We start from the raw sequence: 27,904 nt of genomic DNA on the forward strand, positions 1-27,904 counted from the left end.
AAGGCACAGCACATTGGCAGATAAAACAATGACCAGTTTAAGGACTGTTAACGACTCGATAAAGGACATGATGTTATACACAACTTTTGGCCAGTGGCGTACCAGTGTGGAGACATTTACAGCAACTCGGCCTATACACACACCTTCCCCAGAAGGATGCCATAAAAAAAGATCCACATATTTATAATGCATAAGGTGATGAAGGAATGATGAGTGTTTTAAAAGCTACATGTAAAATGTGTATTAATTAAAAAATAAGATCTTTATTAATCCTTCCTATCCTTCTCAGTTGGTCTGATAAGATATATACTTTCACGGTGTCTGACATCTTCACTTAATACTGATATACAAGTCAAATGGCAGCTGATTAAATGTATATACAAAATAAGAATTAATAGGACAACGGCTGTTCTGGTTAAAGAACATTTTATGAAGCGTATTACAAGCAGATGGGACTTCAAACCACAGCAGCAAATTCAAATTATAAAGACTTTTTATGTTTGACTGGGAGTCTTCATCAGGAAATTGTATCTTAAACGGAAGTTTATCCAGTTTCCGGTCCCACAAGAAAACGTATATTATAGTATTGAGGGAACCATTACAACTAACTTCGGAGAGTCCTTAAGGATCCCTTCTCTCGGGATCACTGTACGAGTGAGTATACCTGCAGCAGTCACATCTCAAAGTGACGGTAGATGCTCTCCACGTAGTTCAGGACCCTTTGCCAATCAGGTCCTCCTGCTCTCAGCATCTCCTCTACCGTCTATGGAGCAAAGAGATCAAATACCTTCATGAGCTCAAAAATTCACATTGCATGTGGCAAAGAAACGTCACATGATTTGTTTCCATTAGAAAAGACACCAAGACATACCAGGGTTTGTGCAATCCCAACGGTCTCTCCTGTTTTGAATGCCAGGCTGAGATTCTCCTTCTAGGAAGCAAAGCACAAATCGATAAGCTCACTCCCGTAAGTCACTTGGTCCCGTCCGTTAAACCAACGCTGGGACCGGTTTCCTACCTTGTTCTCTGGAGCGAGCGTGGTGTAAGGGATGTGCGAGGGGAGGTAGGTGTGGTACACGGCACAGAAGGCGAGACCGTCGGCCCAGCTGCTGCTGAAGTTGGTGATGTCGATACTCTGCAGGGAGAGAAAACATTACGGTCACACGAGAGAACCAATGTTAGTACATGTTACCCCCTTTTATTTCCTCCTATGACGCTGTGAGGAAAAACAAACAGGCGTAAAGACTTAAATCATAATAATAACTAGAATGGGCACTCGGTAGAGCGCATACCTTCGCATATCACAAGATTGGGAATTGAATTATGAACATTTTGGCATTAGTTGCATGCCAATTGGATAACAATTGACTGAAAAAGATTTTGACCTTTCCATGACCTTGACCTTGACCTTTGACCCGATTGATCCCAAAATCTAATCAAATGGTCCCTGGATAATAACCAATCATCCCACCAAATTTCATGCGATTCAAGAAGATGTTGACCTGTTCATGACCTTTGACCTTGACCTTTGACCCGATTGATCCCAAAATCTAATCAAATGGTCCCCGGATAATAACCAATCATCCCACCAAATTTCATGCGATTCAGTTTAAAACTTTTTTTGTTATGCGAATAACACACATACAAATAAATAAATAAATAAATAAAAACACGGCAATCAAAACATAACCTTCCGCATTTTTCAATGCGAAGGTAATAATAATAATAATCATTTATTTCATATAGCGCTTCTCAAGGCACCCGAAGTCGCTTTACAGAGTCCAGAGTCCAGTAGTCACACACACACACAGTCATCCCGGTGGTGGTCAGCTACATCCGTAGCCACAGCTGCCCTGGGGCAGACTGACGGAAGCGTGGCAGCCAATCAGCGCCTCCGACCACCACCAACATTCATTCACATCCATACGACCCGGGGTGAGGCTGCGGTGCATGTCCAGGATCACCTTGTAGCCGTGTGTTCGGCTCTGACACCAACGGAGCAGAGAGTTTCTCTTTGAGCCTCCGTGTCGACGCAGCAGCAGGTTGAAACCATCCTGAGACCTGACAACAACAACAACAACAACAAGGTGAAACGCTGAGGAGCTGTTTGGTTTGAACACTGCAGGAGCGGTTGTCAGTTGGTTCTACAACATCATGTCACATAGAGGACTCTGTTACTGACAGGACAACCTAATGAACACATCGATTCCAATGTCAAGCTTCATGAGTTCTCCCAACAAATGTTCTCGGGTAGAAACGACTAATTAGACTCACAGGAAGCAGCGATTGGGCCGCTCCCTTGGATGAAATGGTTTGTCAGCGTGCGAGAGGATGTGTGAAGACTCACTTGGTGGCTGGCAGCTCCATGAGGGTGGAGTTGTACTTGTTTAGAGACTCCTCACGTTTTCCTGTAAAGACAGGCAGCGGTGGTTAGCGACTCCACACTTTAACAAGCTTACACACTTTTTCTACACATTTAAAGCAGCTTTGATTGATTTTTTTAGCAGAACAAGCTGTACGGTGGACGTTCGGTGTCTGAAGACGCAAACTAGTGAGCAAACAATTAACCCTTTACATATTTACACATGCCCATGAAAAATGAGCGACGATAGCGTTCAAAGTAATCGATTGAAACATTTCTAAATATCTTAAATCATGCATTGTTCACATGTTTACTAGCTAGCATATTTTGTCCCGACTGACTTTGTTGGCACTTCCTAGCACATTTATGCCACCAATTATTATTCATGCTCTTCCCCATGTACATGTCCAATACACACACAGACCTGCCAACAGGTAATTTATATTACACCTGGCCCATGCTTTCAGATATGTCCGCTGCTTGTGGGATCAAGTTGACTTAAAAGGTTTAACTGCTGCATTTATGTAAATTATATAGTAGATGTACAGTGTTTCAGTTTACAGCAAAACATAGTCCCCATTTCTTTCAGGCAAGAAGTGTAAAGGTAAAATGGAAATACTCAAGTAAAGTACAAGTACTAAAGCATCCTAAATGTCCACCAGTGCAAACTTGTTTCCAAGAGCACAAAGTTCTTTACAGATCTAGCCTCAGAATTTTGCTTTCCAAGTACAACAGATTGATGCATTTCATTTTCAAAATGTCCTAAATGTTCTTCTCGAGGCCCAAGCCCTCACAGCCTTACAAAGTCCGGATGGAAACACCGATTATTATTGTTATTATGTACAGCAGCTCGTTGTGCTGTCAGCAGTGTGACGAGTCTGACGTGTTTAGGTCGCCGAAGTGATACTCGGAAAATGTGGGACCCATTTGTGAAAAGAATTGCTCAAAAGTGCCGCCAGTGGTCAAAAACGACACCAGAGACGAGGGTAACACAGGTTCCATGATGAAAAAAAGGTAGATGCCGCTAACACACATACTGTGACACATTGGACGCAAGCATTTTGTCCGTATGTAACATAGTCAATCTGGTCTGCATTAAATCCAGCTAAAATGGAATTTACGCCACCTGCTGTGGTTAAGGTGGTGCAATTTATTATTAAGTAAAGGGATTGTGGGGTGGGGGATCCCCAGAGTGGATTCCCTTTCCAAAGAGGTCTGTCTGTCTGAAGGTCTGTGGGCTATAATAGGATATAGATAGTAGGAGTGAATGAAGTGAGCTTTGGCTTTTATTTATTTGTTTAGTATTGTCTTAGATTGTATTCAGTATTTTCATTAGGTTTTATATGTTTTTTTTTTTATGTTTCGCCAGTCATAATAATATATTTAAAGCTAGCTAACTAGCGACAACTAACGCGGCTCTCTCTTCTAGGAGCATGCACCGCCCGCTGCTCACATTACTCTGTCCCTTTTGTATGATGCCTTTGTTGAAGTGTGTTGTGTTGTTGAGTGTGTTATTAATGAGTGAGTTTATTATTTACTTTATAAATGAATTGTTGTAAATATAAATAATTAATTAATTAAGACTAGACAGTGTAAATCCACTATACGATCACTGTTTCTTTAGTTCACTGTTTGTATATTATTTAATATATTATGAGGTAACTGGGTAACCCCACAGACTCGGGATTCCCAAACCCAAGAGAACGGAGCATGCGCTGCCACAATACTCTTGCTGATGACGTGGTCTGTGAGAATAGTATGCCCAGCCAGCCTGAGACAGTCCACAGCAGCCTGCCCAGGGAGCAGATTCATTGAACAGTGCATACACACAAACACACCTGTGTCAGCGCTTGACCGACTGTCTTGCCAATCCAGACCTCTTCGGCCTCTCAGTTGCCCCGAGTTCTACGGAACAGACAAGATTCATCCAAAATGTGGTCAAAATCACTTCATGATCAGCAAGCCATGGATCAAGTGTGCATAAGGAAGGATCCTCCTCAAGATAAAGTGCCTCACCTTGTTTATAGGGCCACCAGTTGAGGCGGTATGGGGCTGGGATGTTCCATTCTGCATGGTGGGGGAGCCTGAGGGGGCAGGCAACCTGGATAGGCTCCTGTAACGGGGCAATACAGTTAGGAGAACGGCCCAGATGGACCAAACCAATTACCTTTTAGACAAGTGTCCCACTCCGCTGCAGCTGGACATAAATATTTTCAAACGGTCCTCAAGTGGCCCCAAGAAGGACACTTGAGGACAACCATCACAGTCCTGACCAAATTTGGTGATTGTTATTTATTTTTCACTGCAACGTCAGAGACCAAACATGTGAAGGGATTTTGGCTCAGCTCAGAAACATCTGACTGTCAGAACAAACGTAAGTGCCACACACAATTATGCTTTCGTGTGTTCCTCTGTATTCCCCAAAAGGTCAGACAAAGGTCAAACCGTTTACCTCACCTTGACCTCTCCGAGGTTAAGGTCCTTCGCGTCTCGCTGCATCGCACCTCCTCTCCGCTCCGATCCTTATTGATCACGTTCCTCAGGTACCGCTTGGTCACACCTTTACAGTCCGCTCGGGCATCCTCGCTCACGACGTTCTTCGTCGATTCATTCAGACTCCCACTTTCCATTCCTTCTCGCCCGAGCCTGTACGGCCCTCTCTCTCTGCCCCTTGGGGTCCCTTCTTTGCTTTCGGAGCTGTTGGTTGCTTCTCCATTGGGCCTTTCTGCTTCCTGGCATGGAGCCTGGGCCAGAGTAGCCAGTCTCTGCCTGCTCTGCTTCAGCTCCCCTCTCAGGGTCACCAGTTGCACATCGGCCTCCTTCTGTCTCTGCTGGGAAGCGGCCAGCTCCCTCTCCACGTCTTTGTGCGCCGCTCGGAGCGCGGTCAGCTCTTCTTCTGCTTCGGCTCTCAGGCGGTCTGCCACCGCCACCGCCACCTGGAGGTCAGCCTGGAACTGCAGCCATTCCCCACGCTCCGTCTTGAAGGGAAAGAACAGGGGTGTTTATGTGAAGAACATTGCAATGTTGTTCTACAATTACTAAATAACAAAGCACACAAAATGATTAAACCCAAACTGAAATGACTGCAAAAACAAACAACATGAACTTTCAGCAGACAATGACGAAAATCAAATTCGCCATTTGAGCCTCAACGTCGTGAACAAGTTTAAACTGAACTGAGCGACAAGTTGGCAAGTCCGCTCTAATGAGGCATAACTGAATATTCAGCTAAAAGTTTCTGCTCATGTCATCTAAAACATCGACAGCATTATGTTTTAGAGAAAAAGACACAGGCAGGAACAACAAGATGTAAGCAACTTTATGAGTGTGCTTTTTAAAATAAATAGAAGCATGGTCAGATGAAAACCTTAGGATTTTTACACACGGGGGTTTGACGAATACATGTGTTAAATAGAGTTCCCTTTGTAAACAGTGACGCAGTTTATTAGTCTAGGGACTTTATTGTGAAAGGTAAGAGAGGAAAGAGTGGACTGGGACTCGCTGCCTTTGTCACGGATGAAAGGAACAGACTATAGAGCCTCTGTTGTTGTACAGTGAAGTGAACGTTTTCAAGTATGTCCTTTCTGCACAGTGGAATTGGATGATGCCTTTATTTGAAAGGTCAGAAAAATTAACCTTGTTCTGGGGAATAAAAGTGTCGCGCTGCGTAATATTTGCATTCCGTGAGAACTACTCGTGACAAAAATCTGTTGACATACAAATTAAATCGCGCAAAAGCCCAAAGAAAAAGCTTTTGGTGTGTAAAGGCCGTTACACGGGCTAAGTTTTCTTTTTTTCAGACGTATTATTGCCTCGGACAAACACTGCCCCACACATCGAAAGACGCTCTCCAATGAAGCCAGACATTAATAGAAATATGACGCAACCGTCATCATAAAAGAGAGGGAAGGGATTGAGAAAGAAAGAAAAAAAAAGGTACAGACAAAAGTGATTGAAATCAGGCTCAGATTTAATACTGTGAAGACTGGGGAGACATCAAGAGAGACGTGAGGGAGTGCGGAGGAGCCGAGTGGTTGGGAAGGTCGGTAATTAGATGAAGAATGGATGGAGATGTGGAGGAGGAGGCGATATCTGATCCAAGTCTGACCGGTGACTCAAGACCACAGCTGGACCCGATTACACTGCACGCACATACACACACACACAAACACAAACACTCACACAGACGTATCATATTCCCCTCTTCTCTCCCACACATACGCCTCCCTTATTCCCTTACAAAACCACACTGTTCAGTTTTCTCTCACACATATCTATACATCCAGGGGGAAGCTGGAGCAAATTCTCCGTGGCAACGAGTGTCAAATGAATAGTAGCGTCATCGTCCATGTTTGGAGACCTTCTTTAGTAAGTAATACACCCATTTGGACATGAAGGAGCTTGTATGAACAGAGTCGTCGTTATCTGGACATGACTCCAACTGGAGCATGTCCGTTGAAGGAAACAGGAAGGAGTGCTCATCAGGGTGACACTGAGATAAGGGTGTGGATTGTCAGACACAAGCACACACTCATACTCCCTCAAGAGCTGACCTAGTGACACACCAGATGTGCGCACACACACACACACACACACACACTTCTGACTATTCCTGGAAAGGGTCCAGCACACTTGGAGATTGTGTCCGTGTGTGTGTTCTAACCATCTGTCCCTAGTTGACCTCCACACCCAGTCGTTCTGATACGTACTTGGGGAAACATCCCAGCTCCGTAATGGTTCCTCTCTGCAGCTTTCCAAAGCCTGTGGTGTGCATTCAAAAAAGCAGTTGAATACGCTGTTACAGCAATTAAAATTAATTTCCTCTATAGCAGTCACACACGCACACGCACAAAATGGGCAAATTCTCCCTCCTGGCACATGAAAGTAGCCTGGTAGTGCCTCCAAGCTGCATATCTAAATGCCCACAGACATCAGAAAGGGGTCCCAACTCACTGCCATTTACGAATCACTGCAAGTCTTAATTCTACTCGTGAACAACCTCCCTGGCCTCAGATGCTGGACCTTTTCTGAGTTCTTGGAGCAGCCTAGCAAGGAGGCAAAGAAAGCAGTGGGAACAGGATCATTCCTGTAAATCTCCGGCAACGCTCACCTGGAACTGATTCCAAAGCGGCGCTTTGTGATCGACTAAATCTCCAGGGGGGAGGGAACACAACGTTGACCGGCCACACACACACACACACACTACCCAGACATGAACGAGTGTTTTCATTTTTGTCGTTTAAGACAATTGAAGACTGGTGGTGCGCATAAGCACAGACAGATGGCACATCGCGTACCACCCTTCATAGTTCGATGCATGTTGGGTCATCATGTGCTTTCAGAGTTCTGTTTAACTACGGTACATCAGGAGAACATTATGGTTGCGGACAGGCAGAGAAAGACAGGAGCGTTTGGGAACGCAGGGATGAAGACTAAGGAAGAGGTGCGGAGGAAAGGCTTAGCTGAGGGGCACTGTGAAAATAATGGCTTTTTAAACGGGAAAAAAGGTCCCAAAACAAGGACGTCAGAGCTAAAGCCAAAAAGACCGAAGCAACGTGGGGTCAGATGAAAAGATGGGCAGGAGGGAAGGAACAGACTTAAGAGGTGAGGAAGCGAGATAGAGCTGGAGAGAAGAGAGCGGAAGGACGGGATGAGATAGAGAGGTGTGTTGCAGCAAAAGTTGGAGGGCAATTGTTGTGGGTTCCTGTGCTTGGGGAGGAGTGGTCAGGTCCCAGCCACAGACAGAATGAGGGAATGAAGAAACACAGCAATGGAGGAGGGAGGGAAGGAGACTTCCGTACAAAGCTTGAAAAACAATCGCACCAGCCAAGACTTTGAATGCATCTGAACGTGTTTGAGAGTCTTCCGTCTCAAGACATGGCCGGTCAGTCACTGCGCGACAACCCGCCCCCCCCCCCCTCGCCACACAGCACAAAACAAGTTTTGTCTCCTGGACAGCCGAATGTGAACGCCCTCCTCCGCACTGCACTCCCCTTCTCGCCACAAAAAGGCTCCCAGGACGGCACAGCAGACAGGGAGGGTTCATAAAGTCGAGCTATGCCGGCTCTACCGAGGGCCCGTGTAAACACGAGGTTAGATTGCCCCGATTTCTAATTCACGGCTACCTCTCAGTGGCAGACCACAGACTCTTTGTGGTTCAGCTGGCCGGTGCAAGGCTGTTATTTTCAGGTCCCTCACAGGGATGTGGGAAAGAGGAAAGAAAAACAGGGATTGAATATCAAATAGGGAAAGAGCTGACGAGAAAGGGGGTTGGGGGGGGGGGGGGGGTAGAAGAGTACAGTATACTTGGTTGCAGCATAACAAATAAAACAATTCATAAAAGTAGAAGTAGTAAAAGTCGGGACAGTGACAGTGGGGAAGAAGGAGGAGAAACGAGATGGGGTTTGACGGAGGCGGTTCCTCTGTAAGGTTCCAGCTGTTGTAATCTGTGGCAGATATAGAGGAAGCTGGGAGCCTCTGGCTACAATCCTCCTCAGGGAGGGTCAAGACATTGGAACAAAAACGACGCACAGGAAATTACCGCAGCATATCAGTACGCGAATAACAGCATGGAACCCCCGAGCAATAGGACTGACGAATGCTTTCAGAATTGACATTCCTACCTAGCATGGTTTCTTCATTTCTTTTGCTTTGGGTTTGGAACCCAACAGTGGCCTCATCGGAAATAGCGGCAAGATTTTTTTTTAAAGGCAACAGGTGTCCTGCTAACATTTCAAACGTAGGCACACCCATATGCAACTATCTAGGATCAACTCTACAACTATAACAACTTTGACAGATGACGATCTCAAAGATCTTCCTCTTCTGGGCCCCTCAGGAGAAGCAGAGGACAGGAAGATGCCTATTAGCAAGGCTGCAGCTCCCAGAGGGGACCAGACTCAGGCCGATTGTGATAGAGGGGGGTGGCGGGTGGACTGCTGTTATCTCCTGGATGAAAGGTCACAAGCGCTCCTCTGACTGATGTATAACTGGAGTGCGTGGCTTCCTGTTTACATTGCTATACTTACACACCGTGTTGTGTTGGCTAATAGGCATTTTGGTGGGAAACTTTATAAGGAAAACTGAAAAACTACGACTTTTAGATGACCGAGGTATTTTCTGTCCCTAATTCACTGAGCAAAGCCTCGCTTCTCTTAGTGATGTCTGAGTAACTTCTGAAACAATGGGTCCTTTGCCTCAGAGAGAGGAAGACAAAGGCAGGCTTCTCATTTCTAGCTGGCAGCTGTTGACTCCTCTGGTTGAAATGGTAATTGTCCCAAGCTGTCGCTAGCTAAATGAGCTTATGTTAGCTCCATGAGATCAAAATGAGTCTTCCGTGAACACTTGATGGCTACATACATGACAGTGGCATTGGCAGGCAGCTAATTAGCAGGACATGCTAACCTTCGTTAGCCCGATGTCGATTGCTCAACGCAGAGACCAAACACTAACAAGCGTCGCGGGGCGACGTACAGTTGCTAAAATGGACGACTGCTGCTCGGGGGAGGGGTTTAGTGAATGCCCGTTATCATACCATGATCATATTTTAAAACCAACCAACTTTCAAGGGCAACTCACCTGTAAAGTACTCTTCAAACTCTTCACTTCTGTCAGTAGATGCTTCAGTATCTCTGAGGGGAAGGATAAAGAAATGGCAGAAGACATCACATGCATATCAAATACAACAACAACAAAAGAGAATGTCAGGGAAATGGATTTACCCTTCTCAAGGCGGGGAGATGTCAAGCCCACAATGAAATGAGGAGTTTCAGTGCTCAAACAAAAGATGTTGCAGACCTGAATACTATTAATCGTCAGAATATAAAGTATATTGTAGTACATCTTACCTGCAGTGCAGGTGGCCCCATCCTGACCGGCAGTGATACCCAATGTTGACCTGCACTCCTCCAGCAGCGTCTCAAGCTCCTCCCCCTGGCTGACCCCAGCTTCCTGAGCCGGCAGTAAAGACTGAATCAGACCACTGTCCCTTTCCCTCCAGTTCTGCCCAGAAGAGCTGCCCACCACAGGTGAGGCACTACCCAGAGAAGAGGGGCTCTTTGTGGGGCTGCTGGACACAGTCTTCCCCTGGGAAGCCAAAGGTCGAGGGGTGGAAGTAGGAGGACCCCCATTCCTCCCCAAAGCACCTCTACCCACAGTACTTCCTGACTTGGGGTGCAGTGGGCTAACTCCAGGGCCAAAGGTGAAGCTATTTGAACCGACGGGTGGAGGAGGCCTCCATTCAGGAGCAGCACTGGAAGTGCTTGGGTTGGTGCTTGGCTGTGGTTTCTTCCCACTGGATGTGAGGACCGGGACTGGAGGCGGCGATGAAACCGGTGCTCCGGGGGAAGGTTGAGGGGAAGTAGGGTGAAGGAGTTGGGGGACGCCGGGCATAGGAGCAGGGCCCTCACTCTGTGGAGAAGCAGGAGGAGTGTGGAAACCATCCCCAAGGGCCCCTAGGGGGATGAAACACATTCAGATGAACTAAGAAAAGCAAATACATTTTTTTTAAACATCAAGATATACATATATTGAGGCTTTAGTGGTTTGTTAGTTGTGCCTAACTCTCACCATACAGGTGTCACGGTCGCACAATCAACGACATCATCCGGATGTGTCGATCACGAGGACGAGGAAAAAGCAACTCAGATTTTTTTAGGATTTTGTCCATCTTTCAATGAAAATAAGAGAATACTTCTGCATGTGTTGTTTTAATTTCACTGTACCAACTTTGAAAAGCAGCCTTCAAACCAAAACCATGACTTGTTTTTATCCCCAACATAAATTATATAGTTTATACTCTTCTGTTAATAACAATTTGGCAGATATCATTGTTCTGGTAAAAATGCCATTAAATCATTTAAAATAACACTTACTCTTTCTCCCCTAATTGAAAAATTAATAGTGCATGGATATGCAAATATGTCTTATTTGGAAAGTTAAACACAAGGTCTCGGGCTTCACTGATCTAATGTCGGTTTTAAGTGTCTTTTGGCGTGTGCGTTGCCTACTGGACTGTGATTGGCTCCCAAAGTCCCGCTCGTTTTAAACTAAGGTTTACGGGGAGCACAGAGACACTTTCCTAATGACTTAAAACATTTTTTTAAACGGCCTTCTTCTTAAGTCAAACCTCTGCTGAGACATCATTCTGCACAGTGAAGGTCAAACGTCCAATTGAAGTAAGAAAGGCTTTAAAGTTATGAATAATAAAACACAACAGGATTGAAAGAACTGACTGAGAAACTTAAACATGAGACTGTAGAGAAACCAAAAACCCAGCTGAGTGGTCACTGGTCTGGCATGTTGACACTGAACACACCATTCAGAGAGGTGGCATCAGGCCGTGCCCCTGAAGATGAATGCTTTAAAACAGACATTCCTCTTGGGCCGCTCATCCACAATGTTGTGTGCGACATTCATTCTTCAAATTCACACACACACACACACACACACACACACACACACACACACACACACACACACACAGAGAGAGGACAAATGTCTCCCATACATAGCAATTTGCAGCAGGAAGCCGCAAATATATCTCCAGAACTTGACACAATAGCAATAACACAAGATATTTCTACTCTTCTGGCTCAGCGCTCCTCGGCCTTTACAGCATACCACTAAAAATAATAATAACAACTTCAACAGCTATCGGAACCACTGGGCACCCTGTATCCTTCTTTTCATTCCTCCTATTCCTTGTTTGGACAAAAACCTCACTGCTCGTAAAATTAACTGTTTTTTCATTTTTCCGTGTTTGCACGGTCGGCCGTCTGCGAGCCGATGATCGGGAAGGAAAGACAGATTGTCTTCAGAACTTTCTCATGCCACCTCTGCTTGTAGTTTGTCCAACCATGCACACAGGTGGCTGTTTGAGTGTGTGTGTCCCATTGAGGTGTGTGTGTGTGTGTGTGTGTGTGTGACAGAGAGCATAAGGCCTTCTGATGATTAATCCGCTGCCCTTGTGAGACGGGGAATTCTGCCGATTCACCACAGCTGGCCCGAACGAATCATAGGGATGCCGGGAGAATGACCACTCACTGTGCAACACACAGGAGGGCTGCCAAGATTCCTTCTGCTGCTCGGCGCACGTACACTCACACACACACACACACACACACGCACGCACACACACGCACACACAGGAGGAGGAGACTACAAAAGAGGGGTGGATAAGCAGCGATCAGGATATTGAAGACAACAAAAGGAGTGTGTGTGTGTGTGTGTGTGTGTGTGTGTTGACCTACCTGTGGGTCCATGGCCGTCCTTGCTGGTGAAGTTACCCATTCTGCAGTAATGGGGTGTGGGCCACTGGTGGGGCCCTGCAGGTGCTTGTTGCTCTTTCACTTCGTTCAGACCAAAGTGACCTACACACGCACATGCGCACACACACACACACACACACAGGACATCGAGAAAGATGATGAAGTCATGCACTGCCAGCGTGCACTGTTATCCAGCAGATGAATACTTCAGTGACGTCAGCTCTGCACCGAGGTCAACTTCATGCCGTTAAAGTTGATGACGTACTGGTGGAGTTTACGGGGAACTACGCACGTGACAACCAACAAACAAACACGGTAACACTTCCGACTGAGAACCGTCAACATCGAAAGAACACAACTACTTAAAAGTTTGAAAATATTTAGATTTACACAAAAAATAAGTCCTTTTGTTGTAACGCCATTGACTTCCACGCATCCAACTGCCCGCGTTAAACATCCGAGAGTTTGAAACTCGTGTTTAGAGAAGTAACTTCAACGTCTCGCCCACTTCGTTGTGAAGCAACACCTCTGAGCCCGAAGAGCAAAGACAAGCGCATACCAACCCTTTGAAAGAGGAACACAAAATGGAAATATATAAACTCCCAAATCCTTGTGTTCGCGGTTTTAGTGGAACTCTTCTTCTCCGCTCGCTGACTCGTCTCCGCACCTCCCAGCGCGTCCTCACGCAGGAGAAGAGGAAAGGAGAGGAGAAGAGGAGAGGAGAGGGGACTGACGTTTCCTCACAGCACTTTAATCCCCGCGACATCCCCGGAAACGTGGCGATGCGAAGACGACACGTCTATCGAAATACGCACACCGAACCAAAGAGCGAAAACAACACCAACAACAACAACAACGAAAGCAACAACAAAAACACATAACCCGTGACGGCAAAAGGACATGGGCGACAGATGGCACTGTTGGATGTGTCCACTGGAGGGCGCCGTTGGACCGTGCCAGCAGCAACTTGTTGCCTCTGGGATGTTGTCGGTGCTCTTCCTCACGGACCGTTGACCCACTGACCCATTCACGAACTTTACATGTTTTTAAAACACTAACATATTCAGATGTTCTCATATGTGTGGGGGCCAAATCCTTTGACTTCGAAACAAAGAACCAATTAAGTCTGTGAATAGTGACTATAAATCATTATGCGTATTGTAGTGATGCTGTTTCATTACTAATACATATATGTTTTGATCGCTGTGTATATATTTGTATGTGTGTGTTTGTGTGTTATTCGCATAACTCAAAAAGTATTAAACCGAATCGCATGCAATTTGGTGGGATGATTGGTTATTATCCGGGGACCATTTGATTAGATTTGGGGATCGATGGGGTCAAATGGTCCCCGGATAATAACCAATCATCCCACCAAATTTCATGCGATTCGGTTTAATACTTTTTGAGTTATGCAAATAACACGCAAACACGCACGCATACAAATAAATACACAGTGATCAAAACATAACCCTCCGCAGAATGCGAAGGTAATAAACAATTGCCCATATGTGTATATTGTCTACTTGATGAAGTCTAAGGCATCAATGTCAGTTTCCACAACTGCTCTTTGAATAAACCAGCTTTAATAATGTGATAGTGGATGTCAGACATGTAGAAAAAAGAAACGCTTTCCCCTAATTAGAGACACGACCCATCATGTGAAACATTTGGTAACGAGTCTAAAATCTACACAACTGAATGATTCAAACTGTCACAAAGTTGTAAATGCTTCTAATCTCTTCCCAGCTTAATTAAAGCAAATCAGCATGAATTGCACTTCGACTAAAACATGTTTATTTGTTGGTACAAAAAGCACAACTTCATAACACGACACAGTTCAAACACAACCAGACCCACAAGTGTGACTACGTGCAACAGGTAAGTAGCGTGTTTGCCGAGTGCTTTTATTTCTGAAATCCCTCAAACATCTTTTCATTAAATATTCATTGTATTGCTAACAGAACAAAATCTCTCTTAATGGGCACAGCTGAAGTTGAGTTTGTGGAACTTTTGCAGATTAACACGAACTAATGCTGATGTGTGACACCCAGACAAGCTAACATATTAAATACTGTGCCTTCACACGTTCCCTGTATTGTACAGCATCATGTTTGTCAGTACCCCCCCCCCCCCTCATAAACTGTGCAACACTGATTGAAACAGGAAGTTTGCTGCAGCTCTCCCTCGCCCCCTGATTGAGATCAATAGGATTCCTCAGTGCTCACTGTGCACCGCTGCAGTAAAGAGAGAATCCATCAAATGCAGCAAGGTGCCTCCAGCCCCCCCCCCCCCCCATCCACCCACCCATGTTGATATCACACTTACGCATGGCAGTGCAACTCCTGAACAATGACGACAATAAGACCGTTCTCGCCAAGCCTCATGGACACTTTCAGACTTCGGATAGTAAGAACGTAGCATCACAAGTGTATCTGTGTGCATGTTCATTTATTATTCTCTCATGATTAAGAGCATAGTGACGGGAAATCCGCCACAGCCCCGTTATGAAACAGCTTACGGGTGTCGGGAGGCGACCTATTTTGTGTTCAGTGTCTGGAGCCATGAGCCCTTTTTGTTGAGTGGATTAAGACCGATCTGTTGGTGACCTGCCGCGCTGGCCTTCGAGAGACACTACTCGGGCTCTATAAACCCTGGCAGATGGACAATAGACGCCTCTTAAACAACGAAAAATGGATTACGAGGTCTGTTCGACATCTTAAGTGATGAAAAACTCCACTTTCTCACCGTCCTCCCTTTTCACAACTCCCCATTATGTTGAGACACTTCTTCTTCCTCCTCCTCCTCCTCCTCCTCCTCCTCCTCCTCCTCCTCCCTGCTTATGAGAAATAAAACTCTCCATTTTATGACTTGGTGCCGTCACACTTTGATATGTCAAAGACAAAACTCAATTGCATTCAGTAGTTTTTTGTCGTGTCCAATGAAGAGGCCGTGCACATAGAGACGGTCCCGTGCTACCCAGAAGGCACCGCACGCATTCTCAACCACACTCAGTGTCTCGCCAAGTCCCTTTTCAATGCTGCATTTTTGGTGTCCACATAAATGTGAACACCAATCCCATCATGAATAAATTCACGTATGGCAGTGGGACGACTGGTGGACACTGCAGGGGGAAAGGTACAAAGCTGGAATGCACGGGGACAGTCTGCCTCTCACAGGTGTCTCTAATACCAGATTAGGTGTGTCACGGATGATTTTCCACCCGGGTTAATCCCTCCCCAGAGGACACAGGTTTATCCAGGAGGAATCGCCATTCTGCCGTGTCTCGGCGAGGTAAACTAGGATTCACGAGCCAGTACTTGTGTGTTGTTTACATGACTCAACACACATCATTTTACTCAATCAAAAGAAGCGTTGTCGGCCCCCATAACCGCCCCGCCGCTCTCTGCTCTCCTCTCAACACTTCGACCAATCCCCTTGGAGGATTTAACCTTCCAGCAGCAGTCACGGATTCCACTCCACCGCCAACCCGTGTCTACCCGCCGCCGTCTCTTGATTGACAGCCGGTGCCAGACCACGCCGGCAAATGCCGAGGCTTGTTGATGGATGGCACCTGCTTCTCCTCAGAGGAAATCAATTGAAGTCATGGGCGGGGAGGGGGTGCTCAAGCACTTACACATGGCCGGGGAGCGGGGATGACAGAGAGAGAGTTGCCAGCCATCTGTGTAGAGAGAGGCCCTGCCGGGCGTCGGTCCCTTTTAACGCCAAGCCCTTGATAAAGACACACAATGTCTCCACATTTAAACACGTTCGCTCCTTTGAGCTACATTCAGGCCCAGTATTCGGTATTACGTAATCAAATCATTCATATTGCTTCGTGCCCACTCTAATACTAGTGAGTAATTGATTCCATCCAATAGCTTTTCAACTATTTGCACATCATTCTTTATTACTACACGACCACCACCAGCTTCCTGCGAACATCAAGGTCAAATATCCACACTTGCACCGCTTCAGAGAGCACATGGGCCACACTGGGGGCCGGCACGGCTTCAATCCTCGTCGTGCACAAGTTTAGCAACTGGAGCTCAACCTAAGATGTTGGCCGATCAATATCCAACCCAGCATCAAACGGTTGTTATCTCGCGGGAACTCTCTGGCCCACGAAGGAGATGGGCGGGATCTCCTGGCAGGCACCGACCCGGCGATTGACATCCAGGAAGGGGGTCCTCTGGGCTGCTGTGGCCGCCACGCTGGCGTCCGTGTGCGTGCCGGCCCACTGCAGCACGCGGGCGGAGGGCCGGTGGTAGAGGGCCAGCTGCCTGGAGCTGTAGCCACACATCCCGATCCCCGTGGCCCCCAGCAGCAAAGCCAAGCCCGGCATGCTCGTCTCGGCCGGGGGCGTCACGGACACATTGTGGTAGGCCTGGGTCTGGAAGGAGAGGAGGAAACGAGGGGAACGTTTGATTTCCTCGTATGAAAGGTCAGAGCAGTCCGGATATAACACACCTCCCTGGCAAGCATTGACCAGAGAGTCATGATTCGCTAATGTGCGTAATATATGCATGGGTGCAGAAACACTTTTAGAGAGTGTGCCCTGCAGCCTCCCCCGCTTCAAAACATTTGTCATCATCTGACTGAGTTTCAATATGTTCCCCGACCCCTCCCCTCCCCCACCAAACCCTCAGAGATTTAAAAACTCATCTCGTCTCATTTACCAAATGGCGTGTCTCTCCCTCTCTCTTGACAAACAAAAGGCTCAATTTCCTCAGTGGAGCCATGACAATTATAAAGCGCATAGAGGAGCAAAGAATAGAAACCTCATAGTTTGAAATGGAGCCGTGTCACAGACGTCTAGGAAGCCACTCCCGTACTCACTCACCCGGTTACCATTTACATTTACAATGCGACGGGCTGTCACAGACGTGCTTTTCTTCCATCATTCGCAACAACACCCCCAAAGAGGTGATTGTGTTTCGTGACCGCAGCCTGGAACGAACGCATATTTGAGGATGGTGCGTGTGTACATGCGATATGATGTGGATTTCATCATCTTGTCACAGCAATCTGTTGAGACTATCGACTGAATAAATTGCCGCATCAATGGCCGCATGAGGCTGAGTGCAGCACCTCCGTCGATGAACTTCTGTGCGAGCCCATAAAAGCAGCGCCTCGCTCACACTTCATTACATCAATGGCCGCTCTCGCGATTGTCACATTTATTTGATCTGGCATTTCCTTCTACTCCTTGAGGACGAGTCGAGGCAGAGATTGCCAAGCACCCTCTATTTCTAGACTTCAAATCCAAGCCTCTGAGAGGGGTGTCCGCCTGTTGGTTTTAAAAGGTCCTACATCAAAACAAGCTGCTTGATGCAGAAGAAATTGCAATAAATCATGGGCGAGCAACTTCCAATGACTCAGCACTTTATGTTCCTGCCACCCCGGCACCAAGGACAGCTTCAGTGAGTGAACATATTATTTTCTTGTTACAGTATCTACTTGACCCTACATCTTGTTCGCCTTTACAACAAAGTATCATTGGAAGTGGCACTTTATTTTAGGACTTAAACCCGCCACAGCGTTCCCGCTCACCTGCAGCAGCCGGATGTAGCCCAGAGTCAGTCTCCGGACTCTGAAAAACATTTCTGGAGCGGTCTGCGATGGTCCTCCTTAGGAATGATTAGGGGTCAGATAGTACTTCTCTTCCTGGACTCCCAGGACGGGAAACCCACCGACAGCGGGTCTGTCCGGGTCTGCGCTTGGACACCTGGACCTGTGCTCAGCTATGTGATGCAGGACAGGCCCGCCCAGCCCTATAGCTTCTCCCCTCAGCGGGCCATCTGCAGGTGACGGCTCTCATGGGATTACAGGAGCTGGCACAAAGAAGTCCGCCTCAACAGACGGCTGCTGACACTTACACATCACAGTACAGACTTTTAGTGGAAACGTGTGTTTTACAAATCTAGTGTGGAAACTAATGAATGCACGCAAATTGTAATTCAAAAAAATATATTTAAAAAACTGTTTTGATTCATAATGTGAGTTTTGTCTAATCATTATGCATATATTTATGACATTGGGGTTAATATGAATACATATCAAATATTCGTTTAAAGCCTTAAAGATTATTATTATTATTATATCAGCCATAACATCCAGTCATAATAGAGCATATTCATACATGTGTATGGTGAATGTGTGTGAATCACTTTCAATTAAACCAGATTGCTGCATCAGACAAAAAACTAATACGTTTTCAATCACTTTATTAGAATACAAATACAGTTCTATCTGTGCAAAATATAACTAAAATTAAAATTGCTCATTGAGGCTGCAATTAACCTGTTTTGCACTGAATATCTTTTCAAGATAAAAACAATAAAGTGCAACCTGTGAAAAAGTAAGACAAAACAATTTCAAATATTTGACAATAGAGTTTTACACTGCATATATTTTCAAAACAATAATGTGCAACCTTTGCAAAACTAAACAAAACGAGTTCAGATGTGTGTGAGTCATCACGTGTTATCATTATTATACGCTGCGTCATGCACGTGCGGCTTAACCTGTTAACGCCGTAATGTAAACATTTACAATAAAGTACAGGCACTTCACTCGTTATTTATTAATTAGTTAGTTTCATGTCCGTGTACTTTGTATGTGAAGTTCTCAATAAAGGTCTTGAAATAAATACATCTGCATTTCCCCTCGCACCCCACCTGTAATGCCTTGGCGCCCCACTAGAGGGCCGCGCCCCCAGTTTCAGAACCCCTGTGTTAACCCATTCAGGGAGCACCAAGTGTAACTGATATCTGACGTCAGCAGTTCCTCTAAAAGCTTCATACTGAAGGCCCGGCCCCAAGTCATTTTAAATTGGAGCCACTAGAATCCATTTGAATCTGCCAAGTGGCTTGATTTGAATGTTTTTCTGTTGATGTTGAGAATGGCTTATTCTGCCATGTCAGCAGATTCCTTTAAGCTTTAATATCCTCTCTAGCCTACGGGTCCTGGGCTCAGAATGAGCTCCTATAATGAGGTAGCTGTGCTGATAACGTCTCACTCGCTGGAAGAGAGGAATTCTCTCCAGTGGGAGCAGCCAGCAATGACCTTCTTCTCATCTGTGGTAATAGGACCAACCTCTGCCTCCCAGCTCATGCAGCCATGAACACTCAAACTTTGGCATTATGCCGCAGTCATGATGCCACTGAAACTTGGGATGCCTACTGGGTTTTATGCACGGAAGAAAACCATGAAGCATTTAAAGGAGGAAAAGCTGAAAACCACTAATGACTTCAATGCTAGAACATATAAATACGAACAAGACAAAGAGTCTACGTACTCGCTGCACTGTGATCTTGCTCCTTGAGAGGAGGAGGCGTAAACCTAAGCAGAAAGGGAGCGTGACGGACAGCTAGACAAGAAGCTGAAACTTAATAAAGCTGAGCTTTGTTGTTAGAGCAGCGATTCCCAAAGTGTGGGCCGGGGCCCACTGGTGGTGGTGCGGTAAGGTACAGTGTGGTGGGAGAGGTCATTTACAATAAATAAATAAAATGTTTTTAATTTTCAATTTTGAAAAGTTTGATATTAATATAAAAATATTTATGATTTAAATTACGTGTTATTCTTTTATCTGACGTCTGGACCGCATTTCGTCCAGTAGTAGTTGACTTTTTACTGAATATGTAGAAGTGTTTACCTGTTGGTGTCAGGGGATCACCACAGCCATCAGGATGCTGTCTGCACTGTGAATATCTGTAACAACTTTAATGCCAATGCATGGAATAGTTTGTATGTTTCATTCTCGATCCAAGTTGGGACGTGACCAACAGACAGACCGACACCCTAAGAGCCACGACGATGCTTCCGTGGCAAACAATGTTAATTAAACCACAAATGACCACCTTTACATCAATGTTATTGCAAATGTTATATCATATCAGGGTTCTTACACATGTTGACCAATGGATTTCCATGACTTTTAACCAAATATCCATGACCAAACTGAAATCTCGGTGTATACATGAACATTTTTGAAAATGTAGTATTCAAACAATTAGAATTACAAAGTTAGAGTGTATGCCAGCTTATATTTTGAGTGTCTTCCTTTGAAAAACGTATGAATTATATTAAACTCGACGTAAATGAACATGTGAATATAACAAATTTCCATGACTTTTCCAAAACTTTTGTGATTTAAGTATTTTCCATGACTTTTCCAGGCCTGGAAATTACCATTTTAAAATTCCATGACTTCCAGGTTTTTCATGACCGTACGAACCCTGTAATATGTTAGGCAGTGTGCACACACACACACACATTACCCCCCCCCCCCACCACCACAACCGCACACACACAAGCGTCACTCAGACCATCGTCACTCTGGCAGCACCCAGCCAGGGATAACTCCCGTCCTTTCCCCGAACTCATCCTTTGGCATTGAGTCACGGGAAAGTGTATTAGAATAGATTACTTGAGAAGTAGACCGGTCGTGTGGAAGGTTAAGCTACCGTCTCCCCGGGTGGTACTTGTCCCCAAGGTCCGTCAACAACATTCCAGGCTGCGACAGTGAGCGTAGAGTGAGATAAGGCAGCGACAACAAAAACAAGTGGGGGATTATGATAATGGTACTTGGTGGAAATTGATTTGTGGCGAGTGTCCTGGAGATACCTGAGGAGCTATTAGGTAACTGTCTGGGTTTAAATGTCATAGAATCTGCAACACATTCTGGAGAACCGCTGGAGCTGACATTTGCTGCTCTGGCAATTAGAACGTTAGTTGAGGAGGACGTTGTTATGTTAATACCACGGAGGGAAGCAACAGCCACAACTTCATTCTTACTCATGGTGCGCCGAAAGGATTTAACCAGCAGAGAACTAACTGGTTTAGTTCCTACAACCTAAGATGTAAAAATGGATGAGACAAAGGCATATAGATGAAAAGGGACTTTTTAATAACACAAATATGTTATACAAATTCAACATTTCAAGAAGTGATGGAGCCAAATGGAATAATTATTCAGGAGCGTCTGGGTTTTGGTGTGACTCCCTGTCTCCCGGCTGCGTCGCAGAAGGCCCCGTCTTCCTGTCACCCTGCATGGGAAGAATGTCTGTGATCCAGAACTGGAACAGTGAGACGACTGCGGTGGTTTCTTCTGAAACGCGACGAGACAAAGAGCGACATTTCAGTTAGAGCTGACAGCACGACGCCAGAGGAACAGTCGGAGTTTCAGCAAAGAGACTTCGTTCAAACGCACTTCAAACCTCTCGGCATGTCGACACTCAACCCAACACGTCCGTGTCCCACCCACCACGGAATATGTATTTGACTTATTCTTGAAGATAGAATTACATTTAGTGAATCTATTTAGAACCCAAAATGGATGGTATGAAAAAGGGGAACCGTCAAGCCAATGCCATTTACAATATGAAATACAGTCTGCCCGAAGAAAATCTGCTGATGTGGAGGAGCAGAGCTTTAGGGGAGTCACTTGAAGAACCTTCAAATGGCCCACCTCTCCACCGGCTCATGGAGTCACCGAAACGTGGCAACGTGAGGAAACTTTGCAGAATTTCAAAGTTTCATTCACATTGAAGCAAATACAAGCAGTGCATCGAAACATGACTCATACAATATGAGGGTGGGGGGGGGGGGGTGCATGGAGAGGACAGGTACAGCTAAGTCGGGGTGTATTGTGGCCTACCAACAGTTGCTTTTTCCCCAGTGTTGTCTTGGTGACGGGGACAAGCAAAAGCAAGCAGCACTTTGGGGCCTGGTCGCTCTCGCTCTACCCCTTCTACCCCTCCCTCTCTTTCACACATAAACACGTGTGTGTGACATCAGCAACGTCCCTGCTGATCCTATTCTGCAGCGAGCTAGCCAGCCGTGCAGACGCACAGGGGGAAAACAGGCCTGTGGACGAGTGAGTTGAAACATGTCCGACTGCTCACCTCCACCCGACGCCACGAACACATCCCCTCGGTCCTCCACAACCTCCACAACCTCCACAACCTCCACAACCTCCACTGGCTCCCGGTCAAGTACAGCATAGACTTCAAACTACGACTCGTCACTTACAAAGCCCGTAACCACCTGGCCCCTCCCTATCTTTCAGACCTCCTCCCCCTCCACGCCCCAACCCGTTGCCTCATCAGGAACAAGCGCCGGACCTGGGGTGACAGGGCCTCCTCAGCCCCCCCTAGAAAAGCACTACGATACTTTGAAGTCTTATTATCATGTCCATCGACAAGTGGAGGTCACCTGAGTGAGCGAGGTGCAATATGGACGTCTGCTCTAGTGGCGCCAATTGAGGTACTGCACAGATGGAGGCCAGGGAGGGATATCGATACTCAGACGAGCAATCAATATACATGTAAGGGCAAGTTTTACTCAACTCATCCCTGAGTCGTAATGTTTTATGTCCTGACCGATGGATGCGTCACTGACCTGCAGACATGGGAGAAGTGTTGAGGAGCTCCCCCAGTGCCTGTTCCAGTTCGTCTCCCTGCTGCCGCTGGACAAAGTCCTTGAGACCGTGGAGCTGCTTCAGGACAGAGGGGGCGTGGCCTCCGGTGGCGATGCCGCTCAGAAGGTCATTCACCGTCCCAGACAGGGACGGGCTCTCGTCGGCACGCAGAGAGGCTGCAAACCAAAAGGGCACCTTTAGAAACTGCACCGCACACACGGACGTTTAACACGTCGATTTATGACCATCCTCGTACATCCGGCGGCTCCACTACATAACCGTCTAGACTGTGTGTCATCTCAATAGAGAAGATATGACCACTGTTTTCATTTACAAAGCAGGATGAGTGACTCTCAGATCTGTACAGTCCAGCCATTTGTCATTAGTCTCACTCGTGCACAGCCTAATCTTCAGGACAGACATCTTTTACTTCTTTTCTGAACTGAAATTGAATTGTTTTCATTGACATGTTTTCAGCATTTGGCAAAACCAAAGTGTGTTTGTTAACTGCATCTTAGAAAGCCATAACAGCCAACTGCTTTCAATCATCACAGCACCCACAATTACTAAACATTACTGCTCATGGCAGGGTGTTTATTTTAGAAATTTGAACATCAAATAAACAAAAGCTGTAGCAATGGCTACAATGCTTTGCCACATAGAATGCACAAAACTGGCTGATCAATACTTACAATCTGACATATAGATTTCCATTGTTGTCCTGAGGAAGTCTGACACCTCAGCAGCTCTCCTCTTATTGTTATCCTCCTCCTCCTCCTCCTCCTCTTCTTCCTCCTCCTCCTCCCCATCTTTTCGGTAAGTGAACTCCAGTGCAGTGGCCCGGGGCATCAGACCCATGGCGAGCAGCTTCTCTTTGTGCCGTTTCTTCTTCATCTTCCTCTTCTTGTTCTTGCTTATGCGCTCTCCTCCCTCGTCCACAGGTGCCCGACTCACTTCAGCTGCTCCATCTTTCCCAGAGTCTTGGTGGCGGGCTGGTTTCCTTTTCCGTCTCTTCCTTTTTCTTGTCTGTTCTTCTTCCTCTTTGCCTTGGAGTAGTTCTTCATCGCCATCACGGACTCTTCCCTCTGTGTGCCACAGGATCAAAAACACCTGATTAGTTCAGAAACACTGTTAAATGTAACAAATGCATTGCAGCCTCCACATGCACCTCGACACCTGCGCAAAATCACTGTGTTCACATCATCAAAAGACTTGATTCTGTTTCAAATATTGTTAGTGGGCGCGCAGATATGGATTTGGTTTCACCTGCAATTCAGATGACGTCTCAGAAATGCATATACACAGGCTAACATTAGAACAGCGTTATAGTTCCAATATTATGACAGTGAGAGCTACGAGGTAGCCGGTTTCCTTCCAGACAATCAGTGCGCCAGCTGATCCCACTAATTAGATACTCTTTTTTCAGAGCTGATTGCGTTCTAATCAGCACAATCAGCTGGTGTGCTTACTGATTGGAAATATAAACCTGCTGAATCGTGACCTCATATGGAGCCAACTTAAGCCCAAAGGTGGTTAATAAAAGAACAATAGAATCAGTAAATTGCATGTGTGGTGCTTTGGGGAGCATCTTGAGAGAGGAGCAGACAAAACCTTCTAATAAGTCTTTTTAATTATTTCTGCATGTACAATGGAAACTACATCTCCGCTGCCAATTGTAACAACACCTCCTGTTTCTAATCCAGCATCCAGCACTCTGATAAAAGACCACATAAAACCATCAGTGTTAAATTTCTCTTCTGTTCCATCTTATTGCTTCAACCTTAAATGTAATGACTCAAGCTTAACTGTGAGCCCACACAGAAACTTCCTCCCCACCTCTACTTAACAACTCAAGAGGCATTAAGAGGTCAAAGAAACCCGCTCCCATAAAACGCTCAGTGACCCTCAGTGAGTAGCGAGCTGGCTCTCAGCCAGAGACGGTGGCAGTGAAGCAGAGAACAATATGAAAGGCGAGCGGAGAGACTTAGTCCCATCATGAATTTTTCTGGTGACGACAAACTGAGTGTCGATGAAGCAAAAGGTGAAAGTGAATTTGAACTTACTGTTCATCAATTTGTTATTTATCTGATATGCCATTTAATCAGCACTCCTGCTCCATTTGCTGCAGTCATGCGAGTGCATTCTAAATGAACCAACGCAGACTTTTTATTACCATCGGGGCTCACTTCCCACTAAATCTGAAACATGCTCAATCGAGGCGCTGTTAGGCCGACGAGTGTAATTAATCAAACTTGGCCGTATCATTTAGTCTTGTGGTCACAGTAAGTCGCTGCACCATCTCATCCAACAAAATTGTATTTCCTTGACGTAAAGCCGAAGCCTGTCGGGTACCTGGAGGTCTGCATTAAGGAAGATGATGACTCCAGAGACAGGTGTAATGAGCCAGGACTCTAATTACAGTCTGATCATTCCACCGATTCATGACAAGAGAAAGTGCAGACGGACCACAGACAAAACTAGAATGGGCACTCGGTAGAGCGCATACCTTCGCATATCACAAGATTGGGCATTGAATTATGAACATGTTGGCATTAGTTGCATGCCAATTGGATATAAATTGACCGCGCTATGGTAAAAAGAAGATGTTGACCTTTTCATGACCTTGACCTTTGACCCGATCGATCCCAAAATCTAATCAAATGGTCCCCGGATAATAACCAATCATCCCACCAAATTTCATGCGATTCGGTTTAATACTTATGCGAATAACACGCACGCATACAAATACACGGCGATCAAAACATTACCTTCTGCATTGAAAATGCAGAAGGTAATGAGCAGTCTTGAAATTATGCAGCGTCGATAAATTGTACAAGTTCACTCTGAGAAACAATACAGATTAAAGTGACAATAACCAAGGCTCAAACACCATCTGTGCTGCATTTGAGTTCTCACCCCGGTTCAGAAACATAACTGATCTTTGCGGTTTGTTTGCGTGAACTTGAGTGGCAGAGCCAATCAAGAAGAGTGACTGTAGCACATGAGAGCCAGTCTGGAACATGCAGAACATTTCTCTAGCTTCATGGTGCCTGATCTGCCTGATGGATCGTGGAGGTCTCCATCGTGGAATATGCCTACCACGAACTATTCATACACTCTGTCATATTCATTGAATGTGTTTTAACTCTAAATCTGTCCTTCTGTACACATTACATCTATTGCATCTGTCCATCCTGGAGAGGGATCCTCCTCTGTTGCTCTCCTGAAGGTTTCTTCCCAATTTTTTACCAGTGAAGGGTTGTTTGGGAGTTTTTCCTGATCCGATGTGAGGTTTTGGGACAGGGATGTCTATGTGTACAGATTGTAAAGCACTCTGAGGCAAATTTATAATTTGTGAAAATGGGCTATACAAATAAACTGAATTGAATTGAAAAAAGCAAAAGTCCATAAATGTAAGATTATATTTGTCTTACCAGCTGGGTCTTCTGCACTATTCATGCTTTCTAACTGGGGGAGTGTGACGGATCCCTCTGCATCCGTCTTGTAGTCTGCAGGAGGGGGTATGACTGTGTACAGCCGCGTGCCTGGATTGGCTGAACTCTGTGTCGTCCTTGCATCTCCTGAGACAGACATGGAAAATAACACAAGGCAATAACCCTCAATGCATTAGTATGAGCAGCAGATAGGATAGTCTGTGTGATGTGCGTATAACAAAAGGGGGAGGAATAGATTATTTTCTAGACATTGTACTTAGTATATGTGAAAGATGCAAGTTAAACCAGAATGTGATCTCACCAGTGTCCTGTTGAGAGGCTTTCCTTTTCACATGTTTTTTTCTGGATAGTGCATTGAGGATGCTTGGTGGGCTAGGTTCCTTCTCTGGCTTGGGAGCTGCGGAGTAAAGCTTCTGGAGTACTTTTGATTGAAATACTTAGTGACATAAGAAAAAACGACAAAAAAACAGAGATACCATCAAATGTTAATCAGATACATTGTAATCTTGGATATTATCTAAAAGCTTGTGCCAACGTCTGTTTAACAATGTAACTCATGCATAGTGTGGGCCTATATTTAATATATAGATGAACTAACGACTAACCAGTTTGAAATTGGGGCATGTCGAATGCATAGTAGGCTAAAATTGCTATTATATAATACTATAGAATAATGGTTATAGTATACTTCGTAAAGCACCGAGTGTCAAAGACAGTACTGATTTATTACATAATGGTTAAACTGGTAACTATATACGGAACTAAACTAAAAACAAGCAACACGTTGAAATAAATCGCCATTAAACCCAGCTTAACACGATCTGACCTGGAATAAGAAAGACTCTGCTAATCAGCTGTTGACACATTAATATAACTTTGTATCGACGAGACAACTGACAGTAGCTAGAATCCGGCAGTGGAGCACGTGCGTTTGTTTACAACATGGCTATAACTCACTTCACGCGATACTTAGGCCGCCAACTGTAGCTTCGTGAGATAGCTAGCTGGTTACACGTGTATTTAATGTTTTCACAAGATATGAATAATGTTGTCGACGACGCTGGCGGTGCTCACCTTCGTTTCTACGGGCCATGCTGACATTTGTGTCTGAGAGGAGGCGAGGAGGACGGAAACCTCATGCGACATGTGGCGAGATCTGACCAGCTAACCGCTACGAGCTAGCTGGGTTTGCTAGCCAGCCTGCTAGCTCCTCAAATGAGCTCGTCCATAACATATTCACAAGTTAGCTGCTCGACGGTCTGTGTTTTAATAGATAAAGGAATGGCGAGTGGTAACTAGACTTTCTTAAAGTTTTTTAAAGCAGCTACTCGGCTACTATTGTCAATGTGCGATAATCCGGCTCGTGCTCCTGCAGCTGCATTCTCCTCCTCCAGAG

At 45.6% G+C, this 27,904-nt stretch overlaps 2 protein-coding genes across 3 annotated transcripts; both read right to left on the reverse strand.

The window, feature by feature from the left end:
• Positions 1-409: 409 nt before the first annotated feature.
• si:ch211-195o20.7 (cytospin-A) lies at positions 410-18,478 on the reverse strand. Of its 2 annotated transcripts, XM_056426355.1 has the most exons (13): positions 18,184-18,478; positions 16,268-17,023; positions 12,613-12,732; positions 10,210-10,815; positions 9,941-9,993; positions 4,820-5,340; positions 4,379-4,475; positions 4,201-4,267; positions 2,348-2,408; positions 1,965-2,061; positions 1,019-1,135; positions 872-931; positions 410-763 (listed from the first exon to the last, which is right to left on the reverse strand). In XM_056426355.1, the coding sequence occupies exons 2-13, from the start codon at positions 16,269-16,271 to the stop codon at positions 674-676; spliced, it is 1,893 nt and encodes a 630-aa protein (XP_056282330.1). In that variant the 5' UTR covers positions 16,272-17,023; positions 18,184-18,478; the 3' UTR covers positions 410-673. The 2 variants fall into 2 exon arrangements, with proteins under 2 accessions (XP_056282330.1, XP_056282331.1); XM_056426356.1 differs by lacking the exons at positions 16,268-17,023; positions 18,184-18,478 and adding an exon at positions 13,194-13,842.
• Positions 18,479-21,520: 3,042 nt separating this feature from the next.
• LOC130201406 (glutamate-rich protein 1) lies at positions 21,521-27,888 on the reverse strand. The gene is made up of 6 exons (XM_056426406.1): positions 27,583-27,888; positions 26,810-26,944; positions 26,488-26,634; positions 23,746-24,138; positions 23,035-23,229; positions 21,521-21,742 (listed from the first exon to the last, which is right to left on the reverse strand). The coding sequence occupies exons 1-6, from the start codon at positions 27,599-27,601 to the stop codon at positions 21,603-21,605; spliced, it is 1,029 nt and encodes a 342-aa protein (XP_056282381.1). The 5' UTR covers positions 27,602-27,888; the 3' UTR covers positions 21,521-21,602.
• Between the last annotated feature and the right edge of the window lie 16 nt (positions 27,889-27,904).

This window comes from Pseudoliparis swirei, chromosome 11, assembly GCF_029220125.1.
Source record: "Pseudoliparis swirei isolate HS2019 ecotype Mariana Trench chromosome 11, NWPU_hadal_v1, whole genome shotgun sequence".
NCBI lineage: Eukaryota > Metazoa > Chordata > Actinopteri > Perciformes > Liparidae > Pseudoliparis > Pseudoliparis swirei.